This window comes from Notamacropus eugenii, chromosome 5 (assembly GCF_028372415.1).
Source record: "Notamacropus eugenii isolate mMacEug1 chromosome 5, mMacEug1.pri_v2, whole genome shotgun sequence".
NCBI classification, from domain to species: Eukaryota; Metazoa; Chordata; class Mammalia; order Diprotodontia; family Macropodidae; genus Notamacropus; species Notamacropus eugenii.
In genome coordinates this window covers 14,913,344-14,933,839 of record NC_092876.1, presented here as the reverse complement: position 1 = coordinate 14,933,839, position 20,496 = coordinate 14,913,344, and the positions used below count along the sequence as shown (strand labels likewise).

Below are 20,496 nucleotides of genomic sequence, written 5' to 3'. Positions count from 1 at the left end.
GGACAGAGCTGATGACCCACCATGGGCCTCACCATTGCTTTCCTGATGTTCACTGGTGAGTGTCCAGTGTTAGGCCTGGGGAGGGAAGGACATTGTGATAAGTCTCTTGGTTTGCTAACTGAAGGACAGGGAGAGAACCTAAGGAGGAGACAGAAACATTTGGGCCAGAGCAGGATCCCAGGCTCTGCTGAAAGCGATCTTCCTTCATATTCTGGTCAAAGCAGAATTAGAGGTTCAGGGCCTTTGGTGAAAGTTGTGGATAGGCCAGTGTGGGTTGGACTGGAGACATCCTTGACCTGAGCTTCTCTTACAGGTCTGTGTCTAGACTGGGTGGTGAGGGCACAGATTGGTGAGTCCTGCCCCCTACATCCTATTCTTCTCTTTCCCTTCCTTATACCCAATTACTCCAGACATATATATAATCCACGATGATCACAGAGGAAAATGGGGGACACTGAAGTGAATCAATGGGGTTACTCAGAGTGGGGCTTCAGAATCAGATGGTGAAGGAGACATGAGGATTACAGAAGGCACTAGGAATTTGAATTATGTTTCCTATCAGAAACCCTTCCAAGACCCATCCTCTGGGCAATCTCAAGTCGTGTGGTCCCCAGGAAATCAGATGTAGCCCTTAGGTGTCAGGGACACGTGGTGAGTGACTGATTCCAGCTCTGGAAGTATGGAGAGCTCAGAGAAGAGAGAAATGTCTCCTGGCAGAAGGCAGATTTCATGCTAAGAAATGTGGATCACTCAAGAGATGCAAGAAACTACAGCTGCCACCCTGGGCAGGGGCTCTTGTGGTCAGAGCTCAGTGAAGGCCTGGCCTTGGTCGTGACTGGTGATGGGGTGCTAGTCTACAACCGTCCCTTGTGGGAAATAAGCCAGTCCTGAAAGTGGAGCCCAGATCCTTCCTTGGAAAGTCACCTACATGAGGGACAAACCCTCAGGTTTGTCTCTCTGCTTCCCCTTAGTATCCTCGTTTCTCTGGACCCTGGGAACCCCTGGCCCTAGAGGTGACATGTAAGAGGATGCTAGTCTGCAACCATCCCTGGTGGGAAAGGAGCCAGTCTTGAGGAATGAATTGGGTTGTGGGGGAGGGGGAATCATATACCTGCCTCCATAGGTCCTACTAGGGTGACACTGGGCAAGCTCCTTCCATCCATGTACCTCACATTTCCCTTCCATGACATGAAGCTCATGGGTTGAATTATCCAATAATCAAATAATTATCCAATTATCTAATTAAATGACACATTATTTCTCAAACTCCTGTCATCTCTGAGTACTGCAGGGTTGTTTTTTTCCCTAAACCTTAGGGGCTTCCCCATCACTGAGCAGGCGTTACCTGATATATAGGTGATGAATGAGAGCTAGAGAAACAGATAAACATTTCATTCTTCACAGAAGTGCCCAGAGGCCGCCCACATCCTCTTCTGCCAGTCCATGCCCACCTAGGGAGACAAACAATTCTGCCAGCCCAGCTCTAGTTTCAATGAGGCATGGGCTAGATTGGCAGGCCAGGTGTTTGGCACCACATGGCAATGTAGAGCAGTGGGTAGGGCCCTGGGCCCAATTGGAGTGTCCGTCTAATCCCCCATATGTAAGGTTTAACATAGGAAAGAGTTTTTCAAACATCAAAGTTTAAAACCAAGATCTGAAATTGCAGTTTGCATTAGGATGCTGATTTGGTCCAGTTAGTTCAGTCTATAGGCACAGACCTGGCCTCCTTGGAAGAGGACAGAAGAGGGCTGGTGGGGAGGGTGACTTCATCTGTCAGTGTCCCTGCTCCTCCCATCAATCTGTTCTTTCAGAATTTTTGTGAGACTACAACATCTGCGGTCAGGGAACAAGTAATTGAGCCATGAATTGGCCTATAGGACTGGACAAAGGGGTCTGGACAGGGACAATCAGCCAACCCTGTGCCTCCTCAGCTCTGGTTCAGGGAATGATTTGTAGGGATTGGGAGGAGAGATCAGTCACTCTCTTTCTTCTTTCCTCCTTTCACAGGAAAACTCCCCAAACCCCACATTTCAGCTTTGTCTGGCTCCACAATATCCCCAGGGACAACATTCACCTTCAGGTGTATCATATCAGAAAAGACACCAAATCCAGACTACACTTTTGCCCTACTGGAGGCAAAAAGCCTGGAGCCCTTGCAGCTACAGAGCCCTGGAAGGACCTGGGTTGACTTCTGACTTTCGTCTGTGAGACTGGAGGATACTGGGAGTTACAGATGTATTTATTATAGGAAGACAGCTCCCCATGTGAGGTCAGATCTCAGCAGCACCCGGGAGCTGACTGTGTCTGGTGATTGTAGATGGAAACCTCTCAAACACCCAAATACATCTGACACTTAGGAACCCACAGAGCTATGGAGACATCACAAAATCCAGGGAATTCTGAAGGGATGGTTTGGGGGGAGGCAGGAAGAGATCTTGAAACAGTGTTCTGTCCTACATGGACTCAGCTTTGGGCCACAGGATAATGGGGGTGTTCACACCTCAAGATAAGAAAGTGAAAACTGAAGTAAGATTGTTATTTTCCCTCTCACTAAAGGTATAGGGAAGGAGTCCTGTAAACATCTTCTAAATCTGACATTTGATACTTCCCTTTCCCCTCAGGAAAACTCCCCAGGCCTATATTGTGGCCACAACCTGAACTCTTGGTGGCCCCAGGGGACAATGTCACTCTCTGGTGCTCAAGGCCTAAGCTGTCTTCCCATGAAGAAGTAACTTTCATTCTGGGGAAGGTTGGAACCCAAAAGCCTTTACAGAAGCAGATCTCAGCACATCTCTGGACTAGCTTCTCCCTCTCATCTGTGAAACCTGAGCACCATGGGAGCTACAACTGTACTTACAGGGAACAGAAAGAACCTGCTAGAGAATCAGAGCCCAGTGAGGCCCTGCAGCTGGTGGTGCCAGGTGAGGGGGGTGGGGATCAGAGCCCCAGATTAATTCTGAGGATCCCTCTGCTCTCTGTCCAGACTGGGGACTCACAGAGACAAGCCCTGGTGTCTACACAGTCAGCTCTGCCCTGGGGCCTGACAGGTTTCAGAGTCCTTGCAAGATATGAGGCATTTTTCTTGCAATCTAGAATCTGGGGAAGAAAGGTGTTGGTGAGGACTGATTTGGGGCTTAGAAGAAAATTTACAGAGACCCAGAGCTGAAGGAAGCCTTGGAAATGAGCAAATAAGATTCAGAGAGAGGGAAGGACTTGTGCAATGTCACACAGCAAGTGAGTGACTGAGCCGAGAAATGAATGTGAGCCTTCCCACTTCAGGATGATGATCTGAACTGTTTGAAGCTGAATGCTGTGTCTGTCTGTGACAGCCGAGTTGAAAAATTAAGGGTCATGACCTTCCCTCTTGTGAGTCATGAGGTGCCTGAGTCCATAGGTTGGAATACCTCCCTCAAATGTGAAAGTTCCCTAGATACCAAGAAATCTACAGCTAGAAATGTATAAATGATCTTCTGTTCAAGCCCTCCATTTACAGAGGAGAAAACTGAGGCTTAGACAGGGTCAATGAATGGGCCAAGGTTACATAGGGACTCAGGTACAGAGCTCCCCTTTGCCCAGGTGTGCTGACTTCCAGCCCCATGTTCTCCCTCTCACAGGATCTCTCTCCAAGCCTTCCCTCTCAGTCCTACCAGGCCCTGTGGTGGAGCCTGGGATGCTTGTGACTCTCCAGTGCCAACAGCCACCTCACACATCCCTTTGGAGGGCAACATTCACTCTGCTGAGGATGGGAACTTCTCAGCCCTTGAAGAGCCAGAGCCCATCAGGGACCTTGGCTGTCTTCCCCCTCATCTCTCTGAGTGCCCAGGATGCTGGCAACTACAGCTGTTTCTACCAGGACAGGACAGTTCCATACAAGATTTCTCAGCCCAGTGAGGTCCTAGAGATCTGGGTGATAGGTGAGCTTCTATCCAGATTTCCAGAGAGTGAAATGAAAAAAAATTGGAAGTATCCAAACTTAAGAGGTATCACAGGAAGTCTGAAAAGGCACATTCATCAGAGGGCTATTTTGTGTATCACAAAGTAGAGGTTTACATAAGAGCTGCTGGTGTCTATGGATGGGGAAAGCAAAGTGGAAGAATGGGCCAGCTTAGGTGCTACTCCAAGCTCTAGAGACAGGGATGGAAAGAGGAAAAAACCTTCCTGTTCCTAGCACCCCAAGGGAACATGTGAGGCTTAGTATCCACCCCTATCAGTGGAAGCTCTTTATTCCCCCATTCCAACTGTGGAAATTACCCTAAGATTCTCTGGTCTTTACTTATGTTTACAGATGTACCTCCCAGGCCTTCCCTCTCAGCCTGGCCTGGCCCTAAGGTGGCCTCAGGGTCTGATGTGACCTTCTTCTGCTGGGGGCCCTCAAGAGGTACTAGGTTTGTTCTATACAAGGAGGAAGATGAGAAAAATCTGTTAAGCATGGATATCGTTCAGCATGGAGCCCTGTACTTCCTGAATCATGTGACCCCCAAGTACTCTGGCAATTACAGTTGCACATACCAACTCAGCATCAATGAACATCTCTGGAAACAACATAGTGACTCTCTGCAGCTCATAGTGACAAGTGAGACAAAGAAGACCACAGGAGCACTGAAGGTCTTCAATCACCACTCTCTCCCTCTGCTCCTACAAAGAAATGAATCCTAGTTATTGGTTCTGGCCAGGAGATACAGTATAAGAGAAAACAGAGCCCGAAATTTTGCTCAATTCCAAGGCTTTACAGACCAAGGATGTGACCTGGGTCATAAGAATTCCCCCTCTCATACTTCCAGGTGACCTACACATCTTTATCCTGATTTCTCTGTTTCTCATTCCAAGGCCTCTCTCAGTAGGGTTTCTGTTTAATTGTTGGATGCTGTTAGTGTTGTGGTGTTGTGGAGGGGGTTAAGAAGTGAAAATACAGGGACAATTTCAGGGGCAAAGATGTCTTAGAACAGTGATTTGTGAAGATTCTTTTCTCTTCCTCCACCACAGGTTCAGAGTTCAGTAACACCCTCATCATCATCCTGAGCTGTGTTTCCTTCCTCCTGCTCCTCCTCTGCCTTCTCTTGCTGGCAGTCCTCTGCCAAGGATCCATCCCTGTGGGTGAGCATGTCAAAGACATAGAGAAGCCCCTCAGTGTCTAAAGGAATAAAGAAGTGTGTCAGGACTGGGACTTTTGTTACCGCATTTGAGACTTCCCTGACCTTACTTATTCCCTTCCCATGTCTCTCTTACCAGGGTCTTTAAAAGTTGAGATCCCAAGGAGGTAAGGAAACACATCCCCTCTTCCCACGGTCCCTTGTTCCTTCCTCCGCAAGCCACCACAGACCCACTGCATAGGAAAGAGTCCTTGGTGGGGATAGGATACTCATAGAGCCTCCCATCATGAACATATTACATATGTACTTCTTACCTCTCTCTACCAACAGATGCTTCTGCTTCCTTTGTCTTCCTTGCAGCACCTGCCTTCCACATCCCCCTGTGGCTTCCAGAGGAAGAGTCTTATGTAAGTTATCTGGGCAGAGGTGGGGCATGATCCTGGGGAAGGGAGAGTACAGGTGAAGGGGATCTCTGTTCCTAAAAGTTGGAGGATGATAAAAACTTCTGTCTTCTCAGATACAGGAATGGCCACAGAGAGACCAAGGGAACTGTCGGTGAGTTAGTTCCATCCTGTCCTTCCCCTGGAAAAGCCTGTTTCATCCTTGACCCTAATTTTTCCTGATAGGCTTTTATCAAGGGTTGAACCACTTCTTAGTCACTTACATATTCTTTCTTCTCCTCCCCAATAGCATACATCTGAACTAGACTTTCCTGAAATTATTGTTTTTTTTTTTTATATTTCAATAACTGTACTTCAATATCATTGATTTTCTTTTAATCCCATGAAGTTCATTTCATATAGTTAAAGGAACGATTCTAAAAAGGCATCCATTGCTTTCACCAGACAGGCTGTCAAAATATTCACAAAACACCAATAGATTAAAGACTCCTGCTCCAAACTCACTCACTGTCCCCTATACCTTATATTTCCCATCAGGTTCCCTTGGCTGAAGACCCACAGAGAGTGACCTACACTGAGCTGAATGCAAGAAACTTGAATAAGAGGAAAGCCAATCCTAAGGAGTCACCCAGAGAGCCCACCCTCTATGCCACTTTGTCCTTGAAGTAACGATTTGGACAACTGTCCTAGAAAAATTCTCTCCTTTCTCTTCTCCCATCTCCTCTCATCTTTTTCAGCCTCATCTCATCTGCTCTCCAATAATGTTCCACAGGTTCCCATTACTGGAACCAGGATAGCTATTGGGGCTAGCCACTGGGGTCTAGAGTTGGGCATTGGTCTACAATGATGAGACACTCACAGATACATGCACAGTAAAAGGGAGGTGAACACCTCAGAGGAGAAATCAATACCAACCCTGGGGACCAGCAAGGTTTTTCTTCACTAGCTAGAATTGGAGCTGAGCTTTGATGAAAACCAGGCAAACTAAGGAAAGAAGATTTAAAAACCGTATATAAAGGACAGCCACCAGGGAGTCATGGAGTTAATACTGCCAGGAAAAAAAAAATAGCTTATAGAGTGATTAGAGGGAAATCATGTGCAAGAAAACTGGAAAAGAATTCAGCCACTAAGTCTCATCTACTCACTGCCATCCTCCATTGATCCCACATTCTCATCCGCTATATTCAGTCTGGTGCCAAGTCTCATGTTTTCCATCTTGATTCCATCTCATATATGTCCCCTTTTCTCCAATCACCCAACGACTTCTCTGGGACTCACCTCACATCTAGATTATTGTAATCACCTCCTGGTGGGTCTACTTACCACCAATCTCTCCCACTCCAATCCAATCAGCCATCAAATTGATGTTTGTAAGGTGCAGGTGTGACTATGTTAGTCCTCTAGTTAATAATCTCCATTTGCTCCCTATCAGTTCTAGGATTAAAAATAAAATCGTATGTCATTCAAAACTCCTTTGTTTTGAATGCCTCTTCCCCAGGACCTTTCATGTTGTTTTACATCTAATGTACTCTCACAGAATCTTGGTGGCCTAGACAATCAAAATCCCCAACAAAGGCCATCAAATTCATCTGGGCATTTCCATGATCAACCCTCTTGTATTCCACTCATATTTTTATTGTCAGTATCTACAACAGTGGCTCATGCAGAGTGAGTGCTTTACAGATTATTGTAGAATTGTATTGGGAACAAACTTTGTCAGACCAAGCCCTAACAGTTTACGAAAACAGATTTCAGATCTGAAGGAATTTTTACATATGCTCTAATCAGAGCTTGGAAGTCTTTTACAAATTGAGTTAAATTGAAGTGAAAAATTAGAGACTCATTCAGAAGTAGGACTCTTTTAAAGTAGAGGCTAGATGGAGAAGTCAGGGAGGGATTAAGGAATAATAGGGCACAGACAAAAAAAGAACTTTCAAGTTCACCTCAGTTCTTGTAAACAAATGGGCAGATTGCTGAGAATCATCTGGAGTCCCTTTCAATATCTGCTGCCTATATTTTTTTATGTACTTTCCTGCTAGATACTAGGTGGATTCCTTTGGGCTTTTACCTGTTTGTTTTACTATGGCTTCAAGGCAAGATTCTTTGAACTTTTGAATTATTTTAAATTTAAAATGAACAAAAAACCCAAGCATTTCTTCACGTCCAATGAAACATAAAAGCAGATATTATATGAGTCTGTGATTTTCTGTTTCATACACACACATATACACACAACTTAAATGTGTTGCTTCAAAATCATCCTGTTACATTTTCTTCTATTCTCAATGGATTTTTTTGATGTATAAATTCTTCCTCTTTTTTGGCATTCCTTTTGTTAACCCTAACTAGAATAGAAAAAAATTTCTCAGTTATTTTTATAAAGGATAAAATCCTTATGACAAATAAAGAGAGTTAAGTAAAATTAATCCAGATGGTGCTCCTAGCAAAAACATGTATTTCTGTGATCTGTGTGTATTACTTTCAGTCAAGTGTTGGACAACATGCTTCATCAGAGGTCCTCTACAGGCATAGATACTGTTTGCATTTTTCAGAATTCTTAAACCTCTCAAAGTTTTCTCCCCTTTCAATATCATTGTCCTTGCATAAATTATACTCAGTTCCTATTACCCAAGGTTCTCTTAAATCATCTCATTTTCACTAACACATGGTGCAATGTTACTCTTTCATTTTTATTTCCTGCTGGAACATCCCTTCCTCAATTTTCTAGAGGGCAAACAAGAATACTCACTTGGGTGTTCTTTTCTTTTTCCCCTTTGTCAGTCCTACTTCAAGATTACTAAAGGTAGATTTATTAACAAATATTCCCTTCTTACTATCATCTGTGCCCCTAACCATACTACCCCAATTCTTGCTTATTTCCTTATCGAGTTTGATATATTTCTATACCAAATTACTTGTAGGTGTATATTTAACTTTTCTCAGTACATTTTATATAAAGATGAGGTTCATCTGATATTGAAGTTAATAAGCTTCTGAAAGGGAACTTTTTCCTTTCCTTTTTATTGAATGTCAGCAAAGAAAGATTCAAGATGGCAGAGTGAGAGGCAGCAACTTTGCCTCAGCTCCTCCAAAACCTCCTTCACCTAGAAAATGTGTCAAACCAATTTCTGAGAAGAAAAACCAGAAAAAGTCACAGTGAGTCATTTTTTTTTCTACAGGAAGCATGAAATGTTAGCATTTCACCGTAATACAGCCTCTTAAAATTTATTCAAGTAAATTGGCCTTTCCAGTACTCTATGACCTTTTTTTTTTTTCTTGGCTACTCAACTGTTATTTTGTTGCTTTTGTTAATCTGTCAGAAACACTTGAAAGTTCTCTGTTATTGCTCCTTTATAGGCATATGCTCAACTTTACATTGTAAGTAATTCGGAGTTTTGAGGTCATACTTTTTGAATATTTTATTCCAAAATCTGCACTCATTCAGACGTAAGGCTCCAAACTCTTTTGTGATCCTGACAATAATTCCTTGGTATTTGAAATTCTCCTTTCAAAGGCTTGCCCAATTATTGTTCTTTATTGTGAGTGATCAGGAATTTGGGGTATGAAATTCCTCTGATTTTCTTTTGGGGGTCTTTTTCAGAAATGGTTGGCGTATTCTTTTGAAATTAATTTTGCCCTCTGGTTCTAGTAGAAGTGGATCATTTTTGTGGTTTCTTGACACAAAGGGTACCAGGGATCATGGATTTCAAGAAGCACAGAGATTGTTAAAGTGGCTCTTCTTGAACTTTTGTCCATATACATTCTTTTCCATATCAGATATTCTATTTCTTTTTCAGTTGTTATTATGTAAAATTTCTTTATGTGCCATTTAATCATTGATTTTAATTCCACATATTTTAGCAAAATATTTTTAGGAAATCCAAATTTTCTTCTGATACTTTGCTTATAGTAGTTAAAGAAAAGTTTTCTTTGGTGGTCTCTATTACTGTTACATACAGACACACACACGGATTTATTTATCTATCTATGTGTATATATATGCACACATATATACATAAACAACATAAGTGTGAATATATGTATGCATGTGGTTGTGTGTTTGTAATATTCATCAGTGGCTTTTTTGGTTTGCTGACATCTCCTACATGATTTCCTGACCTAAGACTCTGGGACAGGTCAGGCTATGTGCCTTGTTGCAATTGTGAGTGAGGTGATCATCTCTGCTTAGTCTCATGCAGGGTCCCCTGAATTTCCTCTTTTATCTCGACTTCCCAGGGTTAAAGTTACCTGGATATTTGAGGTTCCAAAAACTGTATTTGAGGGAATTTTTATTGAATCTCAGATAATAAGTAATATTAGAAATTTGATCAGATAGAAAATTGTTTGCACTAAGATAAAAACACTTAATTGACTGACTAGTAAATAAGCAGGAGAGCTATGTTTCTGTAACATGAATTAACTAATTTTAGTTGTTTCTGTTAGTAATGGTTTAATGGAGTTGGAAGGTTAGCTTGATAGGACTCACAGATTTATTCATGAACATCAGTAAGTTGAAGAGCATCAATGTAAGTAACTGGTGCCCCTCATGAAGAAAGAACCCCCAGTAGTTAAGAGGACAGTGGTCAGTGTGGAGGAGGGAGAACATTCCAGGCATAGGGGGATGGTTAGATAAAATACCCAAAGAAAAGAGATGGAGTGTCTTGCTTGTGGAGCAACCAGAAGGCCAAGGTCCCTGGATCAAAGAATACGTGTCAGAGAAGTAAAATTAGATTAGAAGGGGACGATTTGTGAAGGGCTTGGCATGCCAAACAGAACATTTGTTTTTAATTCTGGAGGCAATAAACAAGCCCTCGTGTTTATTGAGTAGGTAGGGGAGTGAATGATCAGACTTGAGTTCTAGGAATGGGAAATTAAGGAACATGGAAGGGAAGGGATTTGGCCAACATCACACAGTATCAAGAAACAGGTTAGAGCTGGGATTTACACTAAGGTCGCCAATCTTCAGACCTGTCTCTAGCCTTCATGTAACTAGGGCCAAAGACATTTTTTTGCCTTATTCCTCTTCTCCAGTCCCTGAGGGCATGCCGTTTTGTGAGTAAGATAGAGATAGTTACATGGAAAAGAAAAGAGACAGACAGAGAAAAGCAGGGAGAGAGAGAAAAGAAAGGAAATAAGTAGAGAGAGTCAGAGAATCAAGCCCAGGTCTGACTTGAAGTACATACATACACACACGCACAGAGTTAGAGGTGAGGAGAAGCATATTCCATGGAAGTCAGGCAGGTGATAAAAAATGTTAGAAAATGGAGATGACACATATCTCAGGTGGAAGGAAGAACAAGGTAGCTATTTCACTTCTGCCACAGAGTACACAGAATTCATACTTAATCCCCACAAAGATAGAAAGGAAGGTTGGAATCAGGATAATTAAGGGCTTTAAATGCTAAGTGGAGTAAGCTGTATTTGATTCCCCTCATGCTATTGCAGTTTATTGACAAGTAAATTTTCAAGACGAGTACTTTTTTTTATTTTATTTTATGTTTATTTATTTATTTTTAATTTTCAATATCCATTTCCACAAAATTTTGAGTCGTAAATTTTTTCCCTGTCTCTCCCCTCCCCCCATCCCATAATACCTTGCGTTCTGATTACCCCTTCCTTCGATAAGCTCTGCCTTCTATCATACCCCTCCCTTCCCTTATCCCCTTCTGTCTTTTCTTGTAGGGCAAGATAGGTTTCTATAACTCATTACCTGTATTTCTTATTTCCCAATTCTATGCAAAAATAATTCTCAGCAGCCATTCCTAGTACTTTGAATTCCAGCTTCTCTTTCCTCCCTCCCCATTCATCCCCACTGGGAAGGCAGGCAATTCAATATAGTCTGTATAAGTGTAGCTTTGCAAAGGACTTCCATAATAGCCAGGTTGTGTAAGACTAACTATCTTTCCTTCCATCCTATCCTGCCCCTGTTTTATTCTGTTCTCTTTTTTGACCTTTTCACTCCCCAAAAGTGTTAACTTGTGATTACTCCCTTCTCCCATTTGCCCTCCCTTCTATCATCCCCCTCAAGTCACTTGTCCCCTTCTCCCCTACACTTCTGTAGTACAACATACACTCTCATGACAAACTGAGTGGGCATGCCATTCCCTCAAGCCAAATGTGAAGAGAGTAAGCTTCCCCTTTTCCCTCTCACATCCTCCCTTTTCTCCTCCACTGAAGAAGCTTTTTCTTGTCTCCACGATGCATGTTAATTTATTCCTTTCCATTTCTCCCTTTCTCTTTTCAATATATTCCTCTCTCACCCCTCAATTTTATTTTATTTTAGGTATCATCTCTTCTTATTCAACTCACCCTGCGTTCTCTCTCTCTCTATGTGTGTGTGTGTGTGTGTGTGTGTGTGTATGTGTGTACGTGTATAATCCCTCCAACTACCCAAGTATTCAAAAAAGTCTCAAGAGTTACAAATATCATCTTTCAATTTAGGAATGTATACAATTCAACTTTAGAAAGTCCTTTATATTTTTTCTTTCCTATATAGCTTTTCATACTTCTCTTCATTCTTGTGTTTGAAAGTCAAATTTTTTATTCAGTTCTGGTCTTTTCATCATGAATGCTTGAAAGTTCTCTGTATCATTAAAGGACCATTTTTTTCCACTGAAGAATTATACTTAGTTTTGCTCGGTTTTAATCCCAGTTCCTTTGATTTTTGGAGTATTATATTCCAAGTACTTCAATCTCTTAATATAGAAGCTGCCAGATAATGTGTTATCCTGATTGTATTTTCACAATGCTCAAACTGTTTGTTTCTTTCTCTTTGCACTATTTTCTACTTCATCTGAGAACTTTGGAATTTGGCTAATTATTCCTAGGAGTTTCTCTTTTTGAATCTCTTTCAGGAAGTGATTGGTAGATTCTTTCAATATTTATTTTGCCTCTGGTTAGAGAATATTAGGGCAGTTTTCCTTGATAATTTCATGAAAGATGATGTTCAGGCTCTTTTTTTTGATCATGGCTTTCAGGTAGTTCCATAATTTTTAAATCGTCTCTCTTGGATTTATTTCCAGGTCAGTTGTTTTTTCAATGAGATATTTCATATTATCATTTATTTTTTCATTCTTTTGGTTTTGTTTTATAATTTCTTGAATTCTCATAAAGTCATTAGCTTACATCAGTTCTATTCTAATGTTTAAACAACTGTTATCTTCAATGAGCTTTTGAATATCCTTTTCCATTTGGCTAATTTGGTTTTTTAAAGCATTCTTCTCCTCATTGGGTTTTTGAACCTCTTTTGCCAATTGAGTTAGCCTCCTTTTATAGGTGATATTTTCTTCAGCATTTTTTGGGTCTCTTTTAGCAAACTGTTGACTTGCTTTTTATGATTTTCTTGTATCACTCTCATTTATCTTCCCATTTTTTTCCTCCACCTCTCTTACTTTATTTTCAAAATCCTTTTTGAGCTCTTCCATGGCCTGAGACCATGGCATATTTATTTTGGAGGTTTTGAAAGCATAAGCCTTGATTTCCTCTGATGTTATACTTTGTTCTTCTTCTTTGGAAAGGGTGAAAGAAAATACCTGTTCACCAAGAAAATGACATTCTGTAGTCTTATTTTTTCCTCTCTTTTTTGGGGCATTTTCCCTGCCAGTTACTTGACTTTTGAGTCCTTTTCCAAGAGGAGGGTATATTCTGGGGACCTGTAAATTCTCAGTTCCTCCAGGTGGCACAGTCAAGGGAGAGGTGTTTTCTCCTCTCCTGACCTGCACACTGGTCTGGGAGCAACCAAAAACTTTTGTTCCCAGAATTTTCAATTGAATTTCCTCACCACAGCAGCCTCCAGCTCCACAGGTAGTGCTCCTCCTCACCCCTGGGTGGAGCTCAGGGCTGAGAAACAGATTAGTGGATCAATTTCCCCAGAGACTTTAGGTGGATGTCTCCCAGGGTTTCCCCTCTGGGCTGAGATTATATCAGCCCTTCAATTCCCCCAGGGGCTGTAGGTGGAGTGCTTGGAAAATGGCAGCTTCTGGAGCCCTCCCATTGACCTTTGAAGCTGTCTGTGGCATTTGTGGGTTGAGGAATTTGGGAACTACTGCAAGTGGCACCCTCAATACTGTTCTGGATTCTGTCCCTGTTGCTCCTTGCTGATCCGTGCTCATTGTGTTGGTCTGCACTCATCGTGCTGTTCTGCCAAGATGGATAATTTTAGAAAATCTCTTTGGTGGTTGTGGGGAAGATGGAATGATGGAGAGGAAACCATGAGTTAGGGAGGTCACTACAATGGTTCAGATAAGAGTGAAAGCCAAAATAAAATTGTTGCCCTGGTTAACATATAAGGGTCTAGATGTTAGAGTTTTTTTGGATTTAGAAGCAATGAGATTTGGTGAACCATTGGATTGGTGTAGGGGATTAATAAAAGAGTCAAGGATGACTTCAGAGGCTTGAACCTGGGTCATTAGAGGCATGGAGATGCCTGGGGCAGAAACGGAAATTTCAGAAAAGGTACAGATTTGGGGAAGATCTCAAGTTTAGACATGGTGAAATTGAGATGCCTATTTGTTACTGAGCTCATTTCTCAAAATGTTATTATCAACAAAGTTTTGTAGGACTCACTATCTTAGGATTGATATTGGAATAGGCAGGTAGATTTGCGTATTAACAACATAGAGACAATGTAAAGAAGAGAAGACCCAGTATTTGGCAGGTAGCCTAGTGAAAGAGGTTTAAGGGAAGTCAGATATTACCTCTATGCCACTGACTCCCAAATCTATCTGCACAAGACAGAGATTTTGTACTGTTAGGGCAATGTAGACAGTTAGGACTATGTTGGCAACATTCAAAGCAGCCCAGGTTTCCAGGTATTAGGAAGTCCTTGGACATAGTTGTATCATCTATCCCTCGGGTGTGATGTGAGGATTAAATGAGGCAATATATGCATAGTTTTTTGACACTGTAAATTACCATATGAATGTTACAGTATGTGATTGCCATTAATATAATTATCGTCTTTATCAATAGATTTTCATTCAGTGAGCAAAGGATGGGAAAAATTCTTTTTGTGAGGAAGAAGTTAGTTGCTTGTGTTGCTGAATAGAGCAAGTGAACACATAATCTTTCTCTGGATGTGGATAGCACTTCCATCATAAATCTTTTGGAATAATCTTAGATCATTGTATTGCTGAGAAGAGTTAAGTCATTCCTAGTTAATCATTACACAATACTGTTGTTATTATATGCAACATACTCCTGGTTCTGCTCACTTCAATGAGCATCATTTCATGTGAGTATTTCCAGGTTTTTCCTGAAATCCCCATCATCATTACTTACAGAACAGTAATAATCCCTTACATTCAAATACCACATCTTGTTCATCCTTTCCCAAGTTAATGAGCATCCTCTCAAATTCCAATTCTTTTCCAACACAAAAAGATATGCTAGAAATATTTTTGCATATATGGATCCTTTTGCCTTTCTTTAAACAATCTCTTTTGGATACAGAACTAGTAGAGTTATTGGTGTATCAATTGGGTAGGAACAGTATGGTTGCCTTCTGGGGATAGTTCCAAATTGCTCCCCAGAATGGTTGGATCTTTTCATAACTCCACCAACAATGCATTAGTGTTCCAGTTTTTCCACAATTTCTTCAACATTTACCATTTTCCTCTTTTTGTCGTGTGATTCAATCTGGTAGATACTATGTGGTGCCTCAGAGTTGTTTTCCTTTGCATGTCTCTAATCAGTAGTGAATTGAACCATTTTTAATATGAGTAAGCTTTAGTTTCTTAGTCTGAAAACTTCCTCTTCATATCCTTTGATCATTTATTCACAGGGGAATGACTTGTTATTTTTATAAATTTGAGTCAGTTATCCATATGTTTTAGAAACGAAGCTTTTATCAGAGACACTGTTTTCATTATTTTCTTTTGTGAGCTTTGTGAGTGTTCTTTCATTGTACATTCTTTTATTCAGTTAATAGAGTGTTCCTTTGATTTGGGTTACTTCACTGTGTACAGGACTATGTGAATCTGACGATTTTTCTCCAAATTCATCACCTTCGTTTTTTCTTAACCACCGTAAAATTACATTATTTCCATGAACCCTGATTTTTTCAGCCATTTCCTAAATGATGGGCACCTGCTTTGTTTTCAGTTCTTCACTACCACAAAAAGTGTTGCTGACGCCATATCCTCTTAAATACCGAACATTTACTAAATAACCTAAAGAAAAGCAGGAATGACCTTCAGTCACTAAAAAAAAGAGAAAAACAAAAACAATCAAATTATAATCGTATGGATCAAGTGACCAACAAGATAAAGGATTGGATAATTTTCCTAATACTTTCATCCACTCAAATCTCGCCAAAAATAGAAATTATAAGTCAAAGATAAAAGCAGGTTCAGGTGTTACCATGACTTAGGAAATTTACAGTAAAAAAAGGCTAAAACAAACAAACCACAATAACCTGAACTGATTTCTACCCAGAGTTCATTCAGTATTCTTTCCCCATATCCCATGCTACAAGCAGTGAGATTACCTACTCAGCCAACTCAAGAATCTGACCCAAGAACTTGACACAAGCATTCACAACAAAATCCAATCCGCACACTTCATTCCCACCCTTCTTTCCAGTTCTGTGGAGATCCTGTTTCCAGGCTATGAACATTTGCTCAGGCAACTATAGAATGTTTTCCAGGGACAGCGAGTTTTGATACCACAAAGTCAGGGTCACACACGCATTTCAGGAGTCTATTCTGCCTAGGGATGCAGAAGATCTCTTCAGGAGAACCAGAAAGGGGCAAGCTACTGGTCTGGGCTTTAAATAGAACTCAGTGCCACATTGCACTCTTCACCTCCTCCCAGAGCCTTGGAGAATCACATTACAGAAATGAACTCCATAACATATGAGGCAGCAAGGTCAGAAAACTGAGAATCACGTGGAGATGGACAAGATGTTTAAACAAACTGCTCTGCATGGAGGGGCACAGGGATGATGAATACAAATCCACCACAGCTGAAGTAGAGAACTCAGCATGAAGCTGAGGTCAATTCTGTTCATCCATAAGTCATTTAAGGTAAAAATTTATGCTGGTGATCCATGAGCTGTCCAGTATGCAAGGAGGCTGAAATGCTTGGAGATCCAGCTTTTGAGGAAGCCATGATAAGAGGGGATGAAGTTAAACAATCAATAATAGGAGGGAATAAATGGAAAATTTTAAAATCTCCAAAGATCTCAAAAAGAAGAAATCTTGAAAACCATGAATACAAGCACATAATCAAAAGGTGACCATTAATAGCAGAAAGAAAAATACCTCCAGATATAGGGGAAAGTGTAAGCATCTAGAAATACTGCAAAACAACTGAAAATAATCCAATATTTGATGAGACAGAGTGCCATGTAGGATGTGAGGAGAACGTGTAACCGTATCATACTGTTCCTTAAAGAATTAAAACAGATATGAGAATTGCAAGAACAAAATATATGGTCTCTTCAGGAAATTATGATGAGACTCATAAACCCTTGGTCATGCTTTTTACCAATGTGAACACGTCTAGAGAGGAGAACGAACATACAAAAAAAAAAAAACCTGGAAAGAAGGAATATAACCAATTTTATATAGGAAGTATAGGTCTCATTAATCCCATTGGCCTGGTAAAATTTATGACTCTTAATGGCTGACTTTGGTAATGTTAATAATTTTAGAAAATGGTGTAAAAATCCCCTGAAAATAGTGGAGTACATCATAAGTGTCAAGGCTCTCCAGATTTCCTCCACAAACAGATTAAAAAAATGCCAAAAAATGAATGTAGACCAGCAAAAACAAAGAGGTAAAGCCATTGACCTCCCATAAAAATAGGACCTCAGAAAGACTCCATGACTCGAGGTTTGGCTTAAGTGAAGTGTAGATACCTGCAGACGGGCTCCACTGAATCAACAAACAGTCAGTCTTAAGGGAGACAGATTAAGCCTCAAGAAATTTTACATCAAAGCTCGCATTATTTAAGACCTCAAGAAATTTCATCTTGTTATCTTTCATCTAAAGAAGAGCAGATACTTTAACTTCCAAGATCCAAGATGGTGGAATAAGTGCTCTCACCCTCCCCTTGTTGACCTTGAAAAACCTGGAAAATATTTCTCCAGGAAAAATCCTGGAATAGTGGAGCCAACAGAAGTAGAATAGCAGTCTTTCAGCTTGGGAAGCTAGAGAGATGGACGGGAAGGGTTGTTCTTGCTGTGACTGAAGTGGACCAGTGCAGGACCAGAAACATCCTAAGAAACAATACCTCAGTGGATGAGCAGAAGAGGCTGAGCTCAAGGAGGGGCAGGGTGGAGAGCTGGTAAGTACCAACACCAGGATGCCCCACGTGCCTTAGGACAGCCAGGAGAATGGACCCAGACACCAGCACAGAGAGGGTTCGGCAGCTGGGGAGCCTGCCTATGCTCTAGCTCAGCCCTAGTGGAGGAGGAGACCTCCCATGGGCAGACGACCGACCACTCCCCCACAACTAACTCCAGAAGCTTCAGTGCAACCCCTGGAGAAATTCAAAAAGGTTTCACCTGGCCTTGGTCTTGGCACACACTAGTCAGCTCAGCACCAGGCAAACTGCAACATTACACAGCTTGTAGCTGAAAGAACCAGAAGACACAACACACAAAGCTAGATCACAAACTCACTGCATAAGAAAAGTGAGACAGATCCCCCTGTGCCCCAGAAGTAGAGATCCATTTTAAAAGCCAGGAAAAAGGCAATCACCATGAGTAAGAGGCAAATCAGAAAAGTAAAGACCGTAGAATCTTACTAGGGAAGAGGGGAGATAAAAACACCAATTCAGAATAGGACAGAACTGAAAATATACCCACATCTTAAACCTCAAAATGGAATATGAACTGATCTCAAACCCAAAAAGCATTTCTGAAAGAGTTCAAGAAGGATTTTAAAAGCTAAATTAAAGAGGCAGAAAAAAATTGTCCAATGATTTTACAAATATAATTGACAAAATGAAAAAACAAAAAGAATTCACTAAAGAGAATAACTACTTTAAAAGTAAAATTGGCCAGATAAATAAGGAAGTACAAAAATTAACTGGAAAAATTGGATAAATGAAAAAAAGAAGCATAAAAACTAACTGAAGAGAACAATTTGTTCAAAATTAGAATTGGTAAGTAGAAGCTAATGACTCTCTGAGACATCAAGAATCAGTTAAACAAAATCTAAAGAATGGAAAAAAAATAAAAGAAAATGCAAAATGTCACATTGGAACAACAATTCACCTGAAAAATAGATCCTGGAGAGAAAATCTAAGACTTATTGGTCTACTGGAAAGCCAAGAGGAAATAAAGAGCCTGAACAATATCATCCAAAAAGAAATCAACAAGGAAAACTGCCCTTTTGTCCTTCATCCAGAAAACAAAACAGTCATTTAAAGAATTCCCCAATCACCTCCTTAAAGAGATCAAATTGAAAATGCCAAGCAACATTGCTGGCAAATTCCAAAACTATCAGATCAAGTAAAAAATACTGCACTCAAACAGGAAAAAAGAATTGTAGTAGTAATTTAAATTGAAAAATCTTTCTCATTAATAGGTCCATATGATCTGGAAGCCTGGGTCATGTGTGGTGGGAGGAGCTTGCTGAAAAAGCAGAACAGGAAGGATGGAGTGGAACTGGGAAGAAGTGAATGAGTGGGGTCAGGTCAGAGGGGAAAGACCACAGGCCACCTGACACAGGCCCAACTGACACATTGTGACAATTGATGGTGAGATGACCTTCACTGAGGGAGAGGAGGTTTGAGACTGAAATATTGTGACAATTCATAGTAAGAAGGTGCTGACTGAGGGATAGGAGGTTTAAGAATGACTTTGCCTTCTGCCATGATCCTGTTTATTAAATTCGTGGTCACCATGATGGATTTTACTTTTTGGTTCTGGGATTTGGATTTCTGGTGTTTAAATAAACGTTTTTTTCGACATTCTATATGGAGAGTGTTTTATATTTTGATTGAGAATTATGCTGGCATATTCATAGTCACCATCAGTGCATATTCATAGTAACCACCAGTGCTGTGAATATTGCCTTGGTGATACAACAATCCAAGTATGGCGGTGGAACCAAGATGAAAGAGTAGAAGCAGAGGCTTGGTAGAATTTTCCCCCCATGTCCAGCCAAATACCTGTAGAAAATGACTGTGGACAAATTTTGGAGCAACCAAATGCACAGAATGACAGAGTGAAGCAAATCTCTAGCCCAAGACAGCCTGAAAGGTAGACAGGATGTTTATCACACTGTACTGGAAACAGAGCAAAGTCCAGAGTGGGCTATGGCAGCACAGAAGGAACTCAATCAGGTCCCAAGGGGGGCGAGGGATTGACTCTTCTGTAACATGAAACTGTTTCCAAATTTCACAACCCCCAAAATGCCAAGGACAGATTGGAAGATCAGTAGGAAAAGCTTGCTAGAACTGTTAGAATAGAGTGCTCCAGGCACAGCACAAGGGTAGTGGCAGGGTTAGAGGCTGCATCAGCCACAGCAGCAGAAAGGATAGTGGCTGTTTCTGGAGCTCAGGGCCTACAGATTGTGGAATGATTGAGTGGCTGAGAGTACACCACCCTCCACCCCCATAGCAAGCAGAAAACTACCTTGAGAAAAACCTCAAAAGTCAAGTTAGAGACTAAGGAAATCAGCAAAATTGGAAAAAGGATCAGACTGCAGAATTTTACTTTCATGACCAGGGAGACCAAAATATACAAACAGAAGACAAGAAAGTCAAAGCTCCTACATCCAAAGCGTCGAAGAAAAATTTGAACTGACCACAGGCTATGGAGGAACTCAGAAAAGATTTTGAAAATCAAGTAGGAGAAGTACAGCAAGAATTGGGAAGAGAAATGAGAGGGATGCAAGAAAATCATGAAAAATGAATCAACTGCTTGTTAAAGGAACTCCAGAAATGCTTAAGAAAATAGCATCTTAAAAACATACTATGTCACATGGCAAAAGAGATCAAAAAAGGCACTGAGGAAAAACATGCCTTTAAAAATAGAATTGGGTAGATGGAAA

At 41.0% G+C, this 20,496-nt stretch overlaps 1 protein-coding gene across 1 annotated transcript; it reads left to right on the top strand.

Moving 5' to 3' along the window:
* The first annotated feature begins 21 nt into the window (after positions 1 to 21).
* On the top strand, positions 22 to 6,160 carry LOC140507349 (immunoglobulin superfamily member 1-like). The gene is made up of 7 exons (XM_072615461.1): positions 22 to 55; positions 2,622 to 2,921; positions 3,615 to 3,914; positions 4,286 to 4,573; positions 4,984 to 5,094; positions 5,608 to 5,645; positions 6,029 to 6,160. The coding sequence occupies exons 1-7, from the start codon at positions 22 to 24 to the stop codon at positions 6,158 to 6,160; spliced, it is 1,203 nt and encodes a 400-aa protein (XP_072471562.1).
* The last annotated feature ends 14,336 nt before the right edge of the window (positions 6,161 to 20,496 follow it).

Excerpts from the sequence above, each read along its gene's own strand:
- LOC140507349 (XM_072615461.1), top strand. The coding sequence starts at position 22 with ATGGGCCTCACCATTGCTTTCCTGATGTTCACTG. Across the intron at positions 5,095-5,607 it reads CCAAGGATCCATCCCTGTGG|ATACAGGAATGGCCACAGAG; the intron begins GTGAGCATGTCA and ends CTGTCTTCTCAG. Across the intron at positions 5,646-6,028 it reads AGAGACCAAGGGAACTGTCG|GTTCCCTTGGCTGAAGACCC; the intron begins GTGAGTTAGTTC and ends ATTTCCCATCAG.